The following is an 18,413-nucleotide window of genomic DNA, read 5'->3' on the forward strand; positions in this document are numbered from 1 at the left end:
GTTGATTATTGTAGCCAATCACAGACATACATATATGCAATAGCCAATCAGAGGTGTTTAAGAATCCGCTCAACAGTGCTCAAAGCGTCACATTTTTTAAATTTCAGTACTGACTTGGTAATGTGGTTAGGGTTGTAACGATATACCGGTATGATTATCATATCGTGTACATTTGCTTACTTACGGTATGGTAAAAAAAAAAAAAAAAAAAAAAAAAAAAAAATCAAGACGCAGAATTTCACTTGCGCATAGACAACAACTTTCCACTTCACTAAACTTGCTCCACACCCACACATACAGCAGACAATGTCAGAGACAGAAGTTGCTATCTCTATTCTCTGTGCCCCGTTGAAAAATAAGTTAAAATTTGCAGTATGGGAATACTTTAGATATAGAAAAACAAACGCGGGGCTGTCCTCGAGTGTAGGGTGTAGATATCCAAAAACAATGCGGCCGCAAAGTAGGCCTACCTGCAAAAGGAGGAAACACATCAAACATGTTGACCTATATTCGAGAACACCACCCGTGTGGATGCAGGTATGTTCCGTTTATAACTTAGGTCGTATGATGTGCGTGATGGAGAGGGAATCCCGGAATCCAGTCATGAAAATGGAATGTACAGTATAATAACGCAGCGATGTCAGGTAAAAACGCGCGATTTGTTGGACTGATGAATAAAACGAAAGCAGAGCTGTACAATAAATCAGATCGCGACATGGTCTAGGCGGGGTCTTTGAATATTAAACGCAAACAGACTGCTGTATAAATATATCTGTCTGTTTAACGTGTCTGCCTGTGTGAATGAGCTGCGCTGTTTCGTGTACTACATACTTAAGTATGCGCGGCGCTCTTACTGTTTTTTTTAAGTGTTTGCCGTCTCGTTATCAGAGGACATGAACACAAACATATCCACGGTTGCTCTGAGATAGCGCTTAATGAGCATTTCATCATTTTATTTGAGAAAAAACATTTTCAAATACACTGAAACTCAAAGCTCTTCACTACATCCCGTCAAAATAAAAGACCGGTTTTTAACTCGAACAAATTGACAAATTTATTATGATTGTTAAATAGAATGTACTTCTCAAAATAATAATAAAAAAAGTTAATTTCATTTCCATCATTTTTGATAATATTTGTATTAAAAAAAATAAAAGCCAGAAGAATTAAGTCAAAGCAGAATTTCTGAATTTTAATTATTAATAAATGTTGTTCAATTTCTAATCCATAATAATTTATTAAATGTATTTGATTGTTTTTGATTATTGAAATCTGAATAGAGAAAACAAACATTTTAATTAATTTATTGGTCATTTTAATTGATGATATAAATAAAAATTGATTGTTTAATACAGTATACCGTGAAACCGTGATATTTACTCAGACGGTTATCATACCGTGGAAATCTCATACCGTTACAACCCTAATTGTGGTCGGTACTTTTGACAACGCTAGTCTGGATTTATTATTATTAGTAGTAGTAATAGCAGTATTGTTATTATTAGTATTAGTATAACTTTTCTCAAGAGTTGGTCACAAAATGTTTATGGCTTACACCAAATAAAGTCTTAATGGGAATATACAAATGACAAATGCAGAAAGGTATCTGTGATGGCTAGGGTTAGAGGCTGAAAATAGAAAATATCATTGATTCGGCATAAAACAACATAAGTCAATGGAAAGTGCCCACCATGATACAAAAACTTGTGTGTGTGTGTGTGTGTGTGTGTGTGTGTGTGTGTGTGTGTGTGTGTGTGTGTGTGTGTGTGTGTGTGTTAAAGTGTGCATCAATTTCAGTATCTCCTCTCACATCAGTAGGAGATCGATGAGAGTAATGTGCTCCATCTCGTCCGAAGAACAAATCCCACACACACACTTACAAAGTACAAGAACAGGTAATAAACACACCTGGAACGCTAAAACAGACTTGTACAACATACACACAGACTCACAATAGATACATTAATCAGTTTCAGAGTGGTGGGAGACTTGCACAGAAGATGTGTTTGGGTAGGTGGGTGGGTGGGGGGGTGGTGCTAAGAATCCTCAATGCTAATCTGTTTAGAAGCTCTCTGCATGAATGCAGAAGATAATACACACACCACAATGACAGAAAGATAAAGCAATAGGAAGGGGAAAAACGAGATAAACAAATATGTGAGAGAATGACAGCCTTTGAGAGTTTAGAGAGGAAAGGAGAGAGTGGGCTGCTCTGTGTCTCTGAGGTCAATATGCTGTCAAACAATAAAGACTCAACAGTTCTCTGGCTTCCATCAATATTTGTGTGCAAGTTTGTATCTAAAATGGTTTCAAAGACACCTTACAGTGGGGAAACAGGGCACAGAATAGAGCTCAGTGAATTAATACTGTGTTTGCAAGACAATGCCGCAGGATGCTTCAATGTTTACAGTTATTTTCTCTCAGTATGTTTTCATTTTGATTTTTTTTTTTTTTTTTTTTTGATTTATATATGTTTTCATTTTGATTAAGAAAGTTTGTGGTATTTTTCTGTCCTGTACATTTTCAGGTATAGTTCACTAAAGTAAAAATTCTGACATTATATACTCACTATCCTGCATCACTTCTTGGCCAGTGTTATTTTAGTATTATTTTTATTCCACGGTACTTATATTTTGAATTTACTTTTATATTTTTAGTTTTCATTTTAGTTTGTTTTACTAAGTGTATTTGTCACTGCACATTGTTTTTAAATATTTTTATTAAGCTTTAATTTTTTTTTTTTTTACAAATTTCAACATACTTATTTTATTTCATTTAGTTGCCAAGCCAACATTTCTAAATGTCAACTAAAACTAATTTTAGTTTTGTAATTTTTTCATCTAATATTTATATTTCATTATTTCAGCTTTATTTCAACTGCTTTTATTTTACAACTGAAGTGGTGTATCTACCTTCAGTATGACACAGATTCGAAATAATGTTTTCTTTCCATCTTTCAATCATTAAAAAGTTTAATTCTGATGCTCTTGCAAGAATAAATGTGAAAATAAAGCTGAAAATTAGATTTGAGAGCTAAAAATGCCAGGGATGGTTAACCCTAAAATTAAAATTATATCATAATTTGCTCACCCTCATGTGGTTCCAAACCTATTTCCTTTTGTGAAATATAAAAGAAAATATTTTGAGAAATGTCCATATAATGGAAGTCAAAATGGTTTGTTTACCAACATTCTTCAAAATATCTTCTTTTGTGCAGAAGAAAGAAAGTCACACAGGTTTGGAACAACATAAGAATTTTGATTTTTGAGTGAACTATTCCTTTACATTCATTGTATGGAAAAGAGCAGCAGGGACATTCTGTAAAATATCTAATTTTGTTCACTACGGAAAATAATCCCAGTTTCGGTGAAAGATTATTTGAAATTAAAAAGTGACTTTCAATTTGTACAGTTAAGGCAGCGTTTATGTGAAATCAGAGGATGTACAATCACTTTATGGCTAATTTAATACTCACATGTCTACTGTACAGGCTGACATTCACACACACAGGCTGTGTAACGTGAATGTCATCAGCTCTGATTTGGGATCAGCGTTCAAAAAGGATAGAGAGCACAGCAAAGTCATCTATTTATGATAAACGCTCTCCTAAATGTCAGCAGCACAGGCCAGTGGTTCACAAAACCTCACACTCATTATAGTTCACCTTGTGTTAGAAATCTCACAGATCAAACTCTACACTGAAATTCAATCTTAGGAAAAGGCAACAAGAAACGTGTGTTAGAAAGACAAGACAGGTTGAAAAAAAGTAAAACATAAAAAGGACAAGAAGGATAAAGGTTGAGGAGACACTCAGGATAGGCGGCGCGTGAGAGAGCTCACACGGACGCGATAAACATCATCCTGTCGTCTGTTCCCTCCCGTCATGTTGCTGACATTCTGAAAGCGTGGGCTGGTAAGTCATTGTTTTAATACCTCAACTGAGAGATTCGAGAGAGAGGAAGTGGAGGAGAGAGAGAGAATTAGATGGAAAGCTAGTTATTAAATGCTAGATAATGTAAAAGGCTCAAGCGGTGCAGAGCACATTTCAGCCTAAATCCTTTTCCCATCTCCCACACTGTCTGTACTCCTGGTACCTTTTTGAAAATCATTTTCAAGCAGTCGAACATCACACGGCAATAAAAATTAGTCAAGAGGCACACACATACACACAGAGCAGATACAGATTAAGGCCACAGGAAGCAAAAAGCCTCATTTAAATACTGATTGAGTGACATTTTAAGAACAAATCTGATGAAATTTTTCCCAGGAGAACAACATTATTATTTTATCAAATTGAAGCTGCAACTCTTAAATCTTGTGACTTTTAATAGAACATGAAATGGCATTTGCAACTTATTTCATCTCCGTAATGTGAAGTTTTTCAAAGTGAAATGGAATTTTTATTTGAGTGGATTTTGAAAAAAAGGCTCCATTATTATTATTATTTTATGCTTCTTTATATTATTGTAAAATTAAAAAATGTTACCAGTCAGCGGCAGCATTTTTTGTCATTTTCACAAAAAATTCATGGCCCCCAAAATATTTTGTTGTATGAATATCTGAACAAAGATATTCTAGCTTTAACAAACAAAAAGCTGAAAAAATTGTGTTGTTTTTTGTTTTTTTTGTCAGAGACTACGTATAGGGATCTGATTTAGAACAATGATCAAAAGATAGATGGCGTAGATCACATCCATCAAAGCTTCACATTCCTAAACTACTTCCTGGGTCGACAATTAAAGGGTTAGTTCACCCAAAAATTAAAATTCAGCTATTAATTAGTCACCCTCATGTCGTTCTACACCCATAAGACCTTCTTTCATCTTCATAACACAAATTAAGATATTTTTGATAAAATCTGATGGCTCAGTGAGGCCTGCAGTACCAGCAAGATCGTTTCCTTTTTCAATGCCCAGAAATGTACTAAAAACATATTTAAAACAGTTCATGTGACTACAGTGGTTCAGCCTTAATATTATAAAGTGACAAGAATACTTTTTGTGTGCCACAAAACCAAAATAGCAACTTTATTCAACAATATCTAGTGATGGGTGATTTCAAAACACTGCTTCATGAAGCTTCAAAGCTTTACGAATCTTTTGTTTTGAATCAGAGGCTCACAGTGCCAAAATCATGACTCAGTGTTTTGAATCAGTGTTTTGAAATCGCCCATCACTAGATATTGTTGAATAAAGTCACTATTTGGGGGGGGGGGGCTTTTTGGCACACAAAAAGTATTCTCATTGCTTTATAATATTAAGGTTGAACCACTGTAGTCACATGAACTGTTTTAAATACGTCTTTAGTGGCATTCAGGGCATTGAAAAAGGAAATGATCTTGCTGGCAATGCAGGCCTCACTGAGCCATCAGATTTTATCAAAGATATCTTAATTTGTGTTATGAAGATGACCGAAGGTCTTACGGGTGTAGAACGACATGAGGGTGAGTAATAAATGACATAATTTTTATTTTTGAGTGAACTAACCCTTTAATTCGGTAACATTAGGCTGTTTTGATTTATTTGCCATTTAATATTTGATGATTATGTTATTTTACATGTGCATAAGCAATGCTTCTATTGCTTGTTTCTATTGCTAGTTTCCTCTTCTTTGCCTGTGTTTTGATCTGGAGATTCTGTACTCTTTCAAAAAATGCATAATAGCGCCCCCTACCATATAACAATGAAAACATGGATTAACAAAAAATTTGGGGGAAGGGTTGTGTCATAAATTACATAAATAAATGACGGGGAAAGAGTTAATAAATGAATAAATACAGTCATTTTCAATTTTTAACATTGTTGTTCATTGTCAGTAGAAAATGCAAACAAACGTTTGTAGAATGTGATATTGTTTTTCCTCAAAGTTATATCTTGATATCTTTGTCAACATTGTGCAGTAGGGTACTCCACAAGTGTTTGCCAATAAATAAGTAAATAGAGTCATTGGTTAATTTTTTTATTTTATAGATATATATATATATATATACACACAGTACAGTCCAAAAGTTTGGAACCACTAAGATTTGTAATGTTTTTAAAAGAAGTTTCGTCTGCTAATTAAAAATACAGTAAAAACTGTAATATTGTGAAATATTATTACAATTTAAAATAACTGTTTTCTATTTGAATATATTTCACAAAGTAATTTATTCCTGTGATGGCAAAGCTGAATTTTCAGCATCATTACTCCAGTCTTCAGTGTCACATGATCCTTCAGAAATCATTCTAATATGCTGATCTGCTGCTCAAGAAACATTTAATGTGTACAATTGTACAAAATATTTGTGTACAATATTTTTTTTCAAGATTATTTGATGAACAGAAAGTTCAAAAGAACAGTTTATCTGAAATCTAATCTTTTGTAACATTATAAATGTCTTTACTGCCACTTTTGATTGATTTAATGCATCCTTGCTGAATAAAAGTATTAATTTCTTTAATTTCTTTTCAAAAAAATAAAAATAAAAATTCTTACTGACCCCAAACTTTTGAACGGTAGTGTATAATGCTACAGAAGCTTTGTATTTCAGATAAATGCTGTTCTTTTGAACTTTCTATTCATCAAGGAATCCTGAAAAAAAAAAGTACACAACTGTTTTCAACATTGAAAATAATCATAAATGTTTATTGAGCAGCAAATCAGCATATTAGAATGATTTCTGAAGGATCATGTGACACTGAAGACTGGAGTAACGATGCTGAAAATTCAGCTTTGCATCACAGGAATAAATTACTTTGTCAAATATATTTAAATAGTACACAGTTATTTTAAATTGTAATAATATTTCACAATATTACTGTTTTTTACTGTATTTTTTAATTTTTTTTTTTTTTTTTTTTTTTTTTTTTTACATTTTGTAATATTGTTATTTTTAATTTTAAGTTACTAGATTTTGTTTCATTGTTTTTCTTTTTCTTCTGATATATTGTGTGAAAAAAGACCAGGTAAAAAAAAAAATATTTTTTTTTTTTTTTCATATTCATGCTTCATGGTCATTGGCAGTCAAAAATTCTAACAAATGTTTTTAGTCTTTTCAGAATGTGAAATAGTTTTTCTCAAAGTGATCTCTATATCTTTGTCAACTTGTGCAGTAGGGACTCAGTGTCTGCCAGCTGACAGTGTATTGAACAGCAGATGTAGGATCAAGCATATAAAGGAGAGTGAAGTCTCTCACCAGAGCACACAGCAGGTCCACAGCTTCCAGGATCAGCTCCTGGTGTCCGATGCGGGACACCCCCAGATCCTCCAGCTCCTGATGGGTGATCCTCAGCAGCTGGTCACCTCCTACCTTCTCCCGTTCAAAGTTCTTAATATACTGCTGCAAGCAGTCATCCAGACCTGTAGAGACATTAAGAAAACATCAACAATCTAGGACCAACCCTGATTCGCTTGAAAACATCATCCCAAAGCCATGGGATTTATGGGTTAAAATGTCCAAAAGATCGGAAAGATGGAAGAAGATAAGACCTGTAGATATTTACTACTAAATTATAACATTTAGAGATGCATTCAGCTTGACAATCTTCGAATCTTTGATTTTTAACGGGAATGAAAGCAAGGCTGTGAGGGATAGACATACATCTCTAGAGTGGGTTGTACTGTTATTTAATGTGTTTTAGGATTGTTCTGCTGTTAAAACACTGCAAAAATATCTTTCCAAGAAATTTCAGTATAGGCAAAAAACTCCAGACAACTTGAACTGTGGAAAATTATAAGTAATCTAGGAGCTTTATACAGCTTTTACGGCGGATCCCACTGAAAACACGGTAAGTCTATCCCTCACAGCCTCAATTTCATACCTGTCATGGTGCTGCTCTGAATAAGGTCTATAACACGCATTTAGAAAATGGATATAAAATAGAGTGAATTTCCATTTCATGCCAACTAAATGAATTACTGTGTCCATAATTCCCTTATTAACAAATTAAAAATATATCTATAGATCTGACAAAACTTAAAGGGATAGTTCACGCAAAAATGAAAAATTTGATGTTTATCTGCTTACCCCCAGGGCATCCAAGATATAGGTGACTTTGTTTCTTCAGTAGAACACAAATGATGATTTTTAACTCCAACCGTTGCCGTCTTATAATGCGAGTGAATGGTAACACAATTTATAAGAGTCAAAAAATATGCATAGACAAATCCATATTAAACCCTGCGGCTCGTGACGACACATTGATGTCCTAAGACACGAAACGATCGGTTTGTGCAAGAAACCGAACAGTATTTATATCATTTTTTACCTCTAAAACACCACTATGTCCAACTGCGTTCAGCACTCGGTTAGTGAGGTCTGATCGCGCTCTGACAGTTGGACATAGTGGTGTATTAGAGGTAAAAAATTATATAAATACTGTTCGGTTTCTTGCACAAACCGATCATTTCGTGTCTTAGGACATCAATGTGTCGTCACGAGCCGCAGGGTTTAATATGGATTTGTCTATGCATATTTTTTGACTCTCATAAATTGTGTTACCATTCACTCGCATTATAAGACTGACAGATGGCAACGGTTGGAGTTAAAAATCATCATTTGTGTTCAACTGAAGAAACAAAGTCACCTACATCTTGGATGCGCTGGGGGTAAGCAGATAAACATCAAATTTTCATTTTTGGGTGAACTATCCCTTTAAGAGATCACTATTATCCATTTGCAAAAAAAATAAATAAAATTACTTAGCCTCAGAACTGTTCAGATGGAATAAATCACACAAAGGTTAGTGTTCAGATTAAGAGGATAAACATTCAATAATAGTATCTAATATTACCCACACCCCCTTGTGTGAAGATACTGGTAAATGAAGCACTGACCTGGTTTCTGTTAGAGAGCAAATGAGTCATGCAGATGGTGTTGAACATTTAATAATTGCTCATCAAAGCATTAATAGTGGACAAGAGCAAGGTTTCTGAATAAATATTTATGCATATTCTTTTAATTAATTTCAGAAACATTGCACTTGACCACTATTAATGATTAACAGAGTCATTTTGACATCTACATTGTATGTATCTAAATAAAAATTGAAATTAATATTGCCATACCTATCCATTTGTATATAAACAAACATAAAAAAGACTCAGATCCACTTTGGTGTAATATTTCAAAACACTTTAGTTAATTTAAAGCAGCTGCAACTGATAATGAATTATAATGTCATCAGAGCTGTCTATGCTCACATGCACACTATCCAATAAATGCATCTGCTTCAATGTCTCTTCTGCTTCAGACTACCCCAAAATCAGCGAAGACAAAGACATACAAGGGGTGCAACATTTATACATGATGACTGACAACATGTATTCCGCCCTAACAATGTCGCATATCCATCAAACTGACAGTAAATGACAGCTCAGCAACATCATAACCTCTAAGCCGTCCTATGTTTGAGGGAGAGCTTCATTTTAGGGAAAGGAATCATTACGGTCCAAAAAAAGTGCACATAAATAGAATTTGTGATTGAGCATAATAAAGTTTATTTAAATCAGACTATTTTAAGATCTACACTCTAGAAAAAGGTTCAGTAGGGTTTAACAAAGAACCCTATGGTTCTTGATTCAATTTTTAATGCCAAAAAGTTTCTATACTAGGAGAAATGTCTTAAAGATATACTATTTCACCACTGGCAAAATGGGTTTTCAATAAAACTGGCCTGTCTATGCAGTAGAAAGTGAATGATCCAAAGCGTTGTAGGCAGTGGCTAAAGGCTGTAAAGAATCGTAAATATGGAACACTGTGACGGGAAAATCTGGAAAGCCTCAGTGTTTGTAGTCAACATTTCAAAGTGGTTGACAAACACTGTGTTTTTAGGCCAAATGGATGGGGAAAAAACTGTTCTGTCTATTCCCACCAAACCAAAACGCTGTTGCGTACATGTAAGAAAGCTGTTGCCATAGTGTTCCATTTATACCATAATGCTTAGATTAGACAAAGTACGATACAATTTTTAGTGATAAACCTAGTCTTACAATAACCATTTAGAGAAAGTGCCCCCATTATGGATTTTTAAAAATTACCTTTCATGCAGTATGTAATGTAGCTGTATGTAGTCTGCAAAGTTGTAAAGCTGAAAGTGCATCATAAATAAAGTTATTGTCTCTTAAATGAAAGAGCCGACTCTGAACCGCTTAAATGAGTCGTTTGTAATTCGAATCCCATTGCCGTGAAGTTCATATGTCACCAGTAAACACATCTGCATAATGCCCACCTACGTTCTGCACTGTAGCTGCCTGGTTCGTATTGTGTAGGCTACATGTCGAGAAGACACTGTTTTTTATTTGGACCAACTTGTTCCTCAGAATCACAACCTGTAAACATTTTATACCGAGTGTTCAAAATACATAGTTTTGTGTTTTAGCTATACTGTGTATGTCTCCGGCTAACATGCTAACTCACGTTATTACTGTCTTACTGAAATACTTCTGCTAATCAGCTGTGGCCCACTATTACCTAAAATTGTGTCCATTAATGCAGATTGTCTGTCGTTCTTACTTCTTTGAGTAATGATAAAGGATGGAGCAAGATTTGTTTTACAAACTTTAAAGGTGCCCTAGAATCAAAAATTGAATTTATCTTGGCATAGTTGAATAAAAAGAGTTCACTACATGGAAATGACATACAGTGAGTCTCAAACACCATTGTTTCCTCCTTCTTGTGTAAATCTCATTTGTTTAAAAGACCTCCGAAAAACAGGCGAATCTCAACATAACACAGATTGTTACGTAACAGTCGGGATCATTAATATGTACGCCCCAAACATTTGCATATGCCAGCTCATGTTCAAGGCATTACACAAGGGCAGCCAGTATTAACGTCTGGATCTGTGCACAGCTGAATCATCAGACTAGGTAAGCAAGCAAGAACAATAGCGAAAAATGGCAGATGGAGCGATAATAACTGACATGATCCATGATTACATGATATTTTTAGTGATATTTGTAAATTGTCTTTATAAATGTTTCATTAGCATGTTGCTAATGTACTGTTAAATGTGGTTAAAGTTACCATTGTTTATTACTGTATTCACGGTTGTCGCTATTTTCATTATTAAACACTTGCAGTCTAGCCTGACTTGGTCATACTCAATTCTAGTCAGAATATGAGTCTGATACTGCTCCATTGGGCTTTGATTATGGGGGCGTATTTCAACCGATCCAGGAAAAACCTCAATTGGATAGACCTACAACCAATCAGAGCTACAGAGTAAGTGACGTATGTTAAGCGACGCATAGTTGTCAACAGAACTCTTCTTAGCGACCATCGGGGCCAGCTGATAAATCAAACTTTTGCCGAATCCCGTAGGAAGGACGGCAAAGACATCTTTCCCATCAACAAATGCCTTGATCGCGGTCCTCTGTTCCTCTTTTAAAATTAATGCGCTGTCGATATCTTCTATAACGGACGCGATGGCGGAATCTACACATCTCAGTTCTTCAACAGCCATCATTGTTGTAAACTAATTGACCTTTCGCAAAGACTCGCCCCCCTTAGTTACTGTTGCTTTGTCCGACAAGCCGTGGCGCTGTCACGCCACACAGAGTGGAAAATACATCGCGGAGCAAAGAGGAAACTGACAACACATCGACAGACGAGACAGAGCAGGTTACTTATGATATTAAACAAAGTCCCAGCTTTCAAACTGTGTAGTTATTAAAAAAATTCAAACAGTAAAAAACGTTTTGTGGCTCTTTAATGTGTTGTGACCATGATCGTGACAGATTGCTGTAGCGCCTCAGCTCAAGAGGCTCGTGAACCGATCATCTCTTCCTACTAGTCCATTTATAGCATCAAATAAACATGAATGAATGTTGTTTCAAACGCGGAAAGACGTCAATATGCACAATTTTTCAAGTTTAACTCCACCGATGTTAATCTTCTAACTCCTGACTGCTTTGTCGGACAAAATGGCGGATGCGGCGTTCTGATTGGTTAGATCGCTTGTCAATCAAACTCCCCAAGTGCTCTTTGATGACGTGAGTGGTTACGTAACCGCAGATAGCCTGTCCATCATCGATTAAAGCCCGCCCTGGCAATTTGATTGGCTCGGCCTTCTGGGAGCCGAGCATATTTACTCCACAATGGATCGAGTCCAGACCGAACTTCCCGTCCAAAAAATGTTGTGGGCGGGGTTCGGGCTGGCACCCAGGCTACTTGCAGTCTGTATAATTCATAAACACAGGGAGCACGCGATTTAAAGGGGCCGCAGCCTGAATCGGTGCATAGTTAATGATGTTAAGTCAAGTCGTTCTTGCGATGGAGGCTCTGGTGGAATAACTAGTTCTTCCAATATTTAATCATGGGACTCATCGTGTTCAGATTTATATGGTAAAATCGAATCAACAGACTGGGCCATCAGGCCAATCAGAGCAGGGTAGGCTCACTGAAAGGAGGGATTTAGAGAGACTGATTCGTCCAAAGAGTCGTTTGAGAATCACTGAAAAAATATGGTGATGTGCAACGTAAATTATGAGAAAATAAAAGTGTTTTTTGACCTTTGATGCATGTAAACCTGTTGTAGGAGACCTCCAAACCAAATTTAGGAAACTTTCAAATAGCATAATATGTGCACTTTAATAACACTCGGTCGATTCGACTGTCTGTGGGCAGGGTTACAAAAATGCGGAAGTATTTGTAGTTTTCATGAATAAATGTGAATTTCTCAGCCCAGGTAACAGAGACAACAAGTAAACGTTCATTTAAATATACTACTGACATTGTAGCAAGAAAAAGCGAGGTGAAAATCAGTGAAGCTACACTTTAAATGACTGCAAAATACTTTCATGTTTAATTAAATTACTTTTTTTTTTTTTCTATTGATAAAGCATTTTATGAGCTGTTTAATTAATAAAATGTAATTAAAATTGAAAATGAATTAAAACAAAATGAATTAAAACAAAATCTATAAAACAATCCCATGATGGGATTGGGAACCCCTAAAATGTTCTATATACATTATATAGTGCCTGACAGAAGGTTATGTAGAAATCTTTCTTCTGAGTGTATATCAGCAAAGCTCCGTGTCCAGAATCAAAACCATCCTAAATCAAATCAGAAATGATTGCTGCACTGTCTACTGTAAAGCCTCTGAACACCGATAGGATGCACACATAAATCAAAATAATAAAGCTACTGTCAGCTGTACAGGATAGATGTGACTATAAAGGCTATAAATACAGAGAAACAGACTAATAAAGAGTGAGGGATCTAGCAAGTTTCGAAAACACCACCATTCACAACTGTCACCATCAAACAGGTGACGACACACACTCGCTCCATAGTGACACACACTTGTTCGACTGCATTTGTCAGTCTTGGACATTCTGTTGCCCAACGGCACGTCTCACAGCAGCCGCGCTCTCCGAACAGCTGCTGCTCGACACAATGTACGTAACTGCAGGATTTACATATTTTGCTTACAGCATGTGTTTATGATAGTGTTTGTAAGAGGGAAGGTCACAGGAACTCTTCTTTAATCTCACAAGCTGCCCTCTAATAATTAAATCTAAAGCAACCATCATCATCCAGCTCATTAACAGGACGGGCCAAAACTCATTGGCCAAGACAGCAAGAATAACAATAGCTCACATTACTGCTAAACAATATCTGACTCATTAATAAGCAAGTCTTTCAGTTGTTATATAATTAGTTGGTGATCCCAGGTCTGAATTTAATGTGGAAGGTACGGCTGAAGATGAGAATCTTGAAATGAGCGTGATGACTAACTTCTGCTGATGCTGTGGCTCTGATTCACATACTGGACAGGTGCAGCGAAAAGTTAATTGTTAGTTAATGTGGTTAATAATGATGTGTGGGCAACAGGATGAGATTTAGAAAGGAAAGAATTAAAGAGGGGTAGAGAGGGAACGTGAAAGCCCAGTGTTAATCTTGGTAATGTACCTATGGCCGTCATCAGAGGGAAGACAATTGGGCCCTGTGACAAGGCCCTTAAATATTTCTTCCCAGGCCTATGAACTCAAGCAACGATCCTAGTTGCACCAATAAAGACATTTTGGCTGATACTCATAGCCGTTATTTATTTTTACCAGTAGCGGCTCCTGACCGTAAATTTATGTAGGGCAGATTCTGGGTCTTAGCGCTAGTTTATGATAAACATGTTATAAGATTTATACTCTAATCGCTGAACACATGCAGACTGATACACTTTTGGCAGAGGTCCAATGTCCTTGCATCATTCAGCCTGAGGGTGATTGACAGGCTTTAAGTACGCACGACACACACATAGAATGATATCTTAGAATTGCTTTAATGTAGTATTTATTGCCTCCAAATGTTGTTTTAGAATGTTGCAAGTTGTGGAGGAATTCTGGTGAGGAAAAGAAAGTCATGTCTATTTTCAGAACAAACATAAAACAAACACAACAGAACTAGGCTATATAAAGGCTACTCACATGAGCACATTTGAAAGGATTTGTACTTGTATAAATTCTGTACTACTCCACATAGGAAGAGCGGACATGCCAACTAGTTACTGACCTGATTCAGACTAAATATACACATAGCTGAAGCGGACTGACATCATATTGGTATCATATTGGTATCATATGGTAATTATGAAATCTTTTGTAACAATATTGTAAAAAGTCTTTATTTTTGATCAATTTAATGCATTCTTGCAAATAAAAGTATTCATTTCTCTCTAAAAAAAAATCATACAAACACCAAACTTTTGTATGGTATGCCATTATGTGCCATTGTGCACCAAAAAAAAAAAAAAGCATCTTTATTCAATAATATCTAGTTATGGGTGATTTCAAAACACTGCTTCATGAAACTTCGAAGCTTTACGAATCTTTTGTTTCGAATCAGTGGTTCGGAGCGCATGTCAAACTGCCAAAGTCACGTGAACCATTGAAATTTCAAAAACACTTATGACGTAACAAAGTCTTGTTTACCGAAATCAAGTGATTTTGGCGGTGTGAACCACTGATTCGAAACAAAAGATTCGTAAAGCTTCAAAGCTTCATGAAGCAGTGTTTTGAAATCGCCCATCACTAGATTTTGTTGAATAAAGTCGTTATTTTGTTTTTTTGGTGCACAAAAAGTATTCTCGTCGCTTTTTAGAATCAAGGTTTAACCACTGTAGTCACATGAACTGTTTTAAAGGTGCCCTAGAATTAAATATTGAATTTATATTGGCATAGTTGAATAACAAGAGTTCAGTACATGGAAAAGACATACACTGAGTTTCAAACTCCATTGTTTCCTCCTTCTTATATAAATCTCATTTGTTTAAAAGACCTCTGAAGAACAGGCGAATCTCAACATAACACCGACTGTTACGTAACAGTCAGGCTCATTAATATGTACGCCCCCAATATTTGCATATGCCAGCCCATGATCGAGGCATTAGACAAGGGCAGAACGTCTAGATGTGCACAGCTGAATCATCAGACTAGGTAAGCAAGCAAGGAAAATAGCGAAAAATGGCAGATGGAGCAATAATAACTGACATGATCCATGATAACATGATATTTTTAGTGATATTTGTGAATTGTCTTTCTAAATGTTTCGTTAGCATGTTGCTAATGTACTGTTAAATGTGGTTAAAGTTACCATTGTTTATTACTGTATTCACAGAGACAAGAGAGCCGTCGTTATTTTCATTTTTAAACACTTGCAGTCTGTATAATGCATAAACACAACTTCATTCTTTATAAATCTTTCAAACAGTGTGTAATGTTAGCTTTAGCCATGCAGCACAGCCTCAAACTCATTCAGAATCAAATGTAATACATCCAAATAAATACTATACTCACATGATCCGATGTATGCAAGCAGCATGCATGACGAACATCTTGTAAAGATCCATTTGAGAGTTATATTAGCTGTGTGAACTGTTTTTATGCTGTTCAAAGCAAGCATGAGCTCCGGGGCGGGAGTGCGGGAGATTTAAAGGGGCCGCAACCTATATATCGGCGCATAGTTAATGATGCCCTAAAATAGGCAGTTAAAAAATGAATTTAAAAAAATCTATGGGGTATTTTGAACTGAAACTTCACAGACACATTCAGGGGACACCTTAGACTTATATTACATCTTTTAAAAAGAAGTTCTAGGGCACCTTTAAATATGTTTTTAGTAGCTTTCTGGCCATTGAAAAAGGAAATGATCTAGCTGGCAATGCAGGCCTCACTGAGCCATCCGATTTTATCAAAAATATCTTAATTTGTGTTCTGAAGATGAACGAAGGTCTTGTGGGTGTGGAACGACATGAGGGTGAGTAATTAATGACTAAATTTTCATTTTTAGGTGAACTAACCCTTTAAATATGTTCCCTTTTTTTGAGTTAATCAACTTGTTTGTTTTTTTAGTTGATGAAAATCCTTTAGAAACATATTATTATAGAATTAAATTTGTTGTACCATAAAGAAGACAGAAATATACTGTTTTAGCTCCACCAATATATTGTTCCATCCTAATATACAGGGAAGAGGTGAGAAAAGGTGAGAAATACACACTCAAATGATCACACACATGGAACAGCAGTGAAGGTAGCAGATGTGCCTCCTGTTTACACTCAAGCAGTGTGCCATTAATTCATCACTATTGTGGATTTATTAACAAATCTGAGAGATTAATTACAGATCATATATTCTGTCCTGAACAGACACCTATCTCACTCCCTCTCTGCACACACTCACTCGTACAGGAGTATTAGAACAGCCTCGCTCTGTTATAGTGCATTATTCATTGCACATGGCCTCCTCCTCTGACAGGTAGCACAGTAAAAATGCAGGGAGAGAGAGAAAAAGCCAGAAAAATGGGCCAAAAGGATATAAAGAAAAAAGCTTAGCCTGAGCACTTAAAATATGACATGCATTAAACACCTCCCCGGCTTCCCGTCATTGAATGATAGATAAAACGATCTGGTAAAAAGCTCTAGAGCTACGGATATTCTGAACCTTCCCAACTCTCACAGACCGAGTCTAAGCAATGTCATTTATTTGTGCTCTTCTCTCTATATTCTATCAATCTTCATTCTTCACCTTATTTCTGGTAGCTGTGCTGTGCATTATGCAGACATGGTGACCACTGAAAGGGTTGTCGTGACAACCGTTCAAGGGCACAAAGTGCTCAAGGGATCATGGGAAACTCAAAGTGCTTTCCTGCGATTTAATGGTTTACAGATAGCTGTGATGGGGTAACTACATTTATTTACAAGTTACAAGTTACCTATAATTTAAAGAAGTTAAACTAATCTAAAGCTACACTTTTAAAAAAACGACAATGACAAACTCTTGGGATAGTTTGTAAAAGATTGTATTAATGTAAATAGAATGTACATAGGTTTGGTCTTTACAGACTAGATCTGACATTGCTGCTGCTGCAGAGCAAGTACAATTTAGGTTCTGCTAAATGCTTAGAACATAAAATGCATGAAAACATGCTGCTGCTAGAAAGAGATGGAGACACCCTTGTAGCAGATCTAGGCAGGTGGTGCTGGGGAGGCGGAGGGCTAGAATACAAATCTGCATAATGTGCAGAGATAGTGCATTCATTTGGATGCATCATGGTAGTATGCAAAAATAACAACATATTCAGTGTATATGATTATATTTATCAAAATCAAAAATGGATGCTACATTACATGGTGCGACACATTACTTGTCCCTGTCTTTATAGTCCTGCCCTACACCTACTCCTATCCCTACCTGTTAAACACTTTTTCCCACTACTGAATACCTGTCAGGCACTTTATTTACACTTGTTGAATATTTATTTAAAGGTGCCCTAGAACTTCTTTTTAAAAGATGTAATATAAGTCTAAGGTGTCCCCTGAATGTGTCTGTGAAGTTTCAGCTCAAAATACCCCCTAGATTTTTTTTAATTCATTTTTTTAACTGCCTATTTTAGGGCATCATTAACTATGCACTGATATATAGGTTGCGGCCCCTTCAATTCTCGTGCTCCCCCTCCCCTGGAGCTCACGCTTGCCTTGAACAGCATAAACACAGTTTACACAGCTAATATAACCCTCAAAATGGATCTTTACAAGATGTTTGTCATGCATGCTGCTTGCATACATCGGATCATGTAAGTATAGTATTTATTTGGATGTATTACATTTGATTCTAAATGAGTTTGAGGCTATGCTGCATGGCTAAAGCTAACATTACACACTGTTGGAGAGATTTATAAAGAATGAAGTTGTGTTTATGAATTATACAGACTGCAAGTGTTTAAAAATGAAAATAGCGACGGCTCTCTTGTCTCTGTGAATTCAGTAAGAAACGATGGTAACTTTAACCACATTTAACAGTACATTAGCAACACGCTAACGGAACATTTAGAAAGACAATTTACAAATATCACTAAAAATATCATGTTATCATGGATCATGTCAGTTATTATTGCTCCATCTGCCATATTTCGCTATTGTTCTTGCTTG

General features: G+C 35.9%; 1 protein-coding gene across 16 annotated transcripts in view; it reads right to left on the reverse strand.

Annotated features, from left to right (window-relative positions):
* The window catches only part of cnksr2a (connector enhancer of kinase suppressor of Ras 2a), a 104,131-nt gene that overhangs the window by 71,055 nt on the left and 14,663 nt on the right, over window positions 1–18,413 (reverse strand). For 15 of the 16 annotated variants that reach the window (XM_048174726.1, XM_048174715.1, XM_048174713.1 and 12 more), the window contains one exon: window positions 7,178–7,341. In XM_048174726.1, the coding sequence (XP_048030683.1) occupies window positions 7,178–7,341 (164 nt within the window). Of the gene's footprint in view, window positions 1–470; window positions 1,197–7,177; window positions 7,342–18,413 lie in introns of those variants that run through there. The other variant, XM_048174727.1, reaches the window with a different exon arrangement.

The sequence above is a fragment of the Megalobrama amblycephala genome, linkage group LG22, assembly GCF_018812025.1.
Source record: "Megalobrama amblycephala isolate DHTTF-2021 linkage group LG22, ASM1881202v1, whole genome shotgun sequence".
Taxonomy (NCBI): domain Eukaryota; kingdom Metazoa; phylum Chordata; class Actinopteri; order Cypriniformes; family Xenocyprididae; genus Megalobrama; species Megalobrama amblycephala.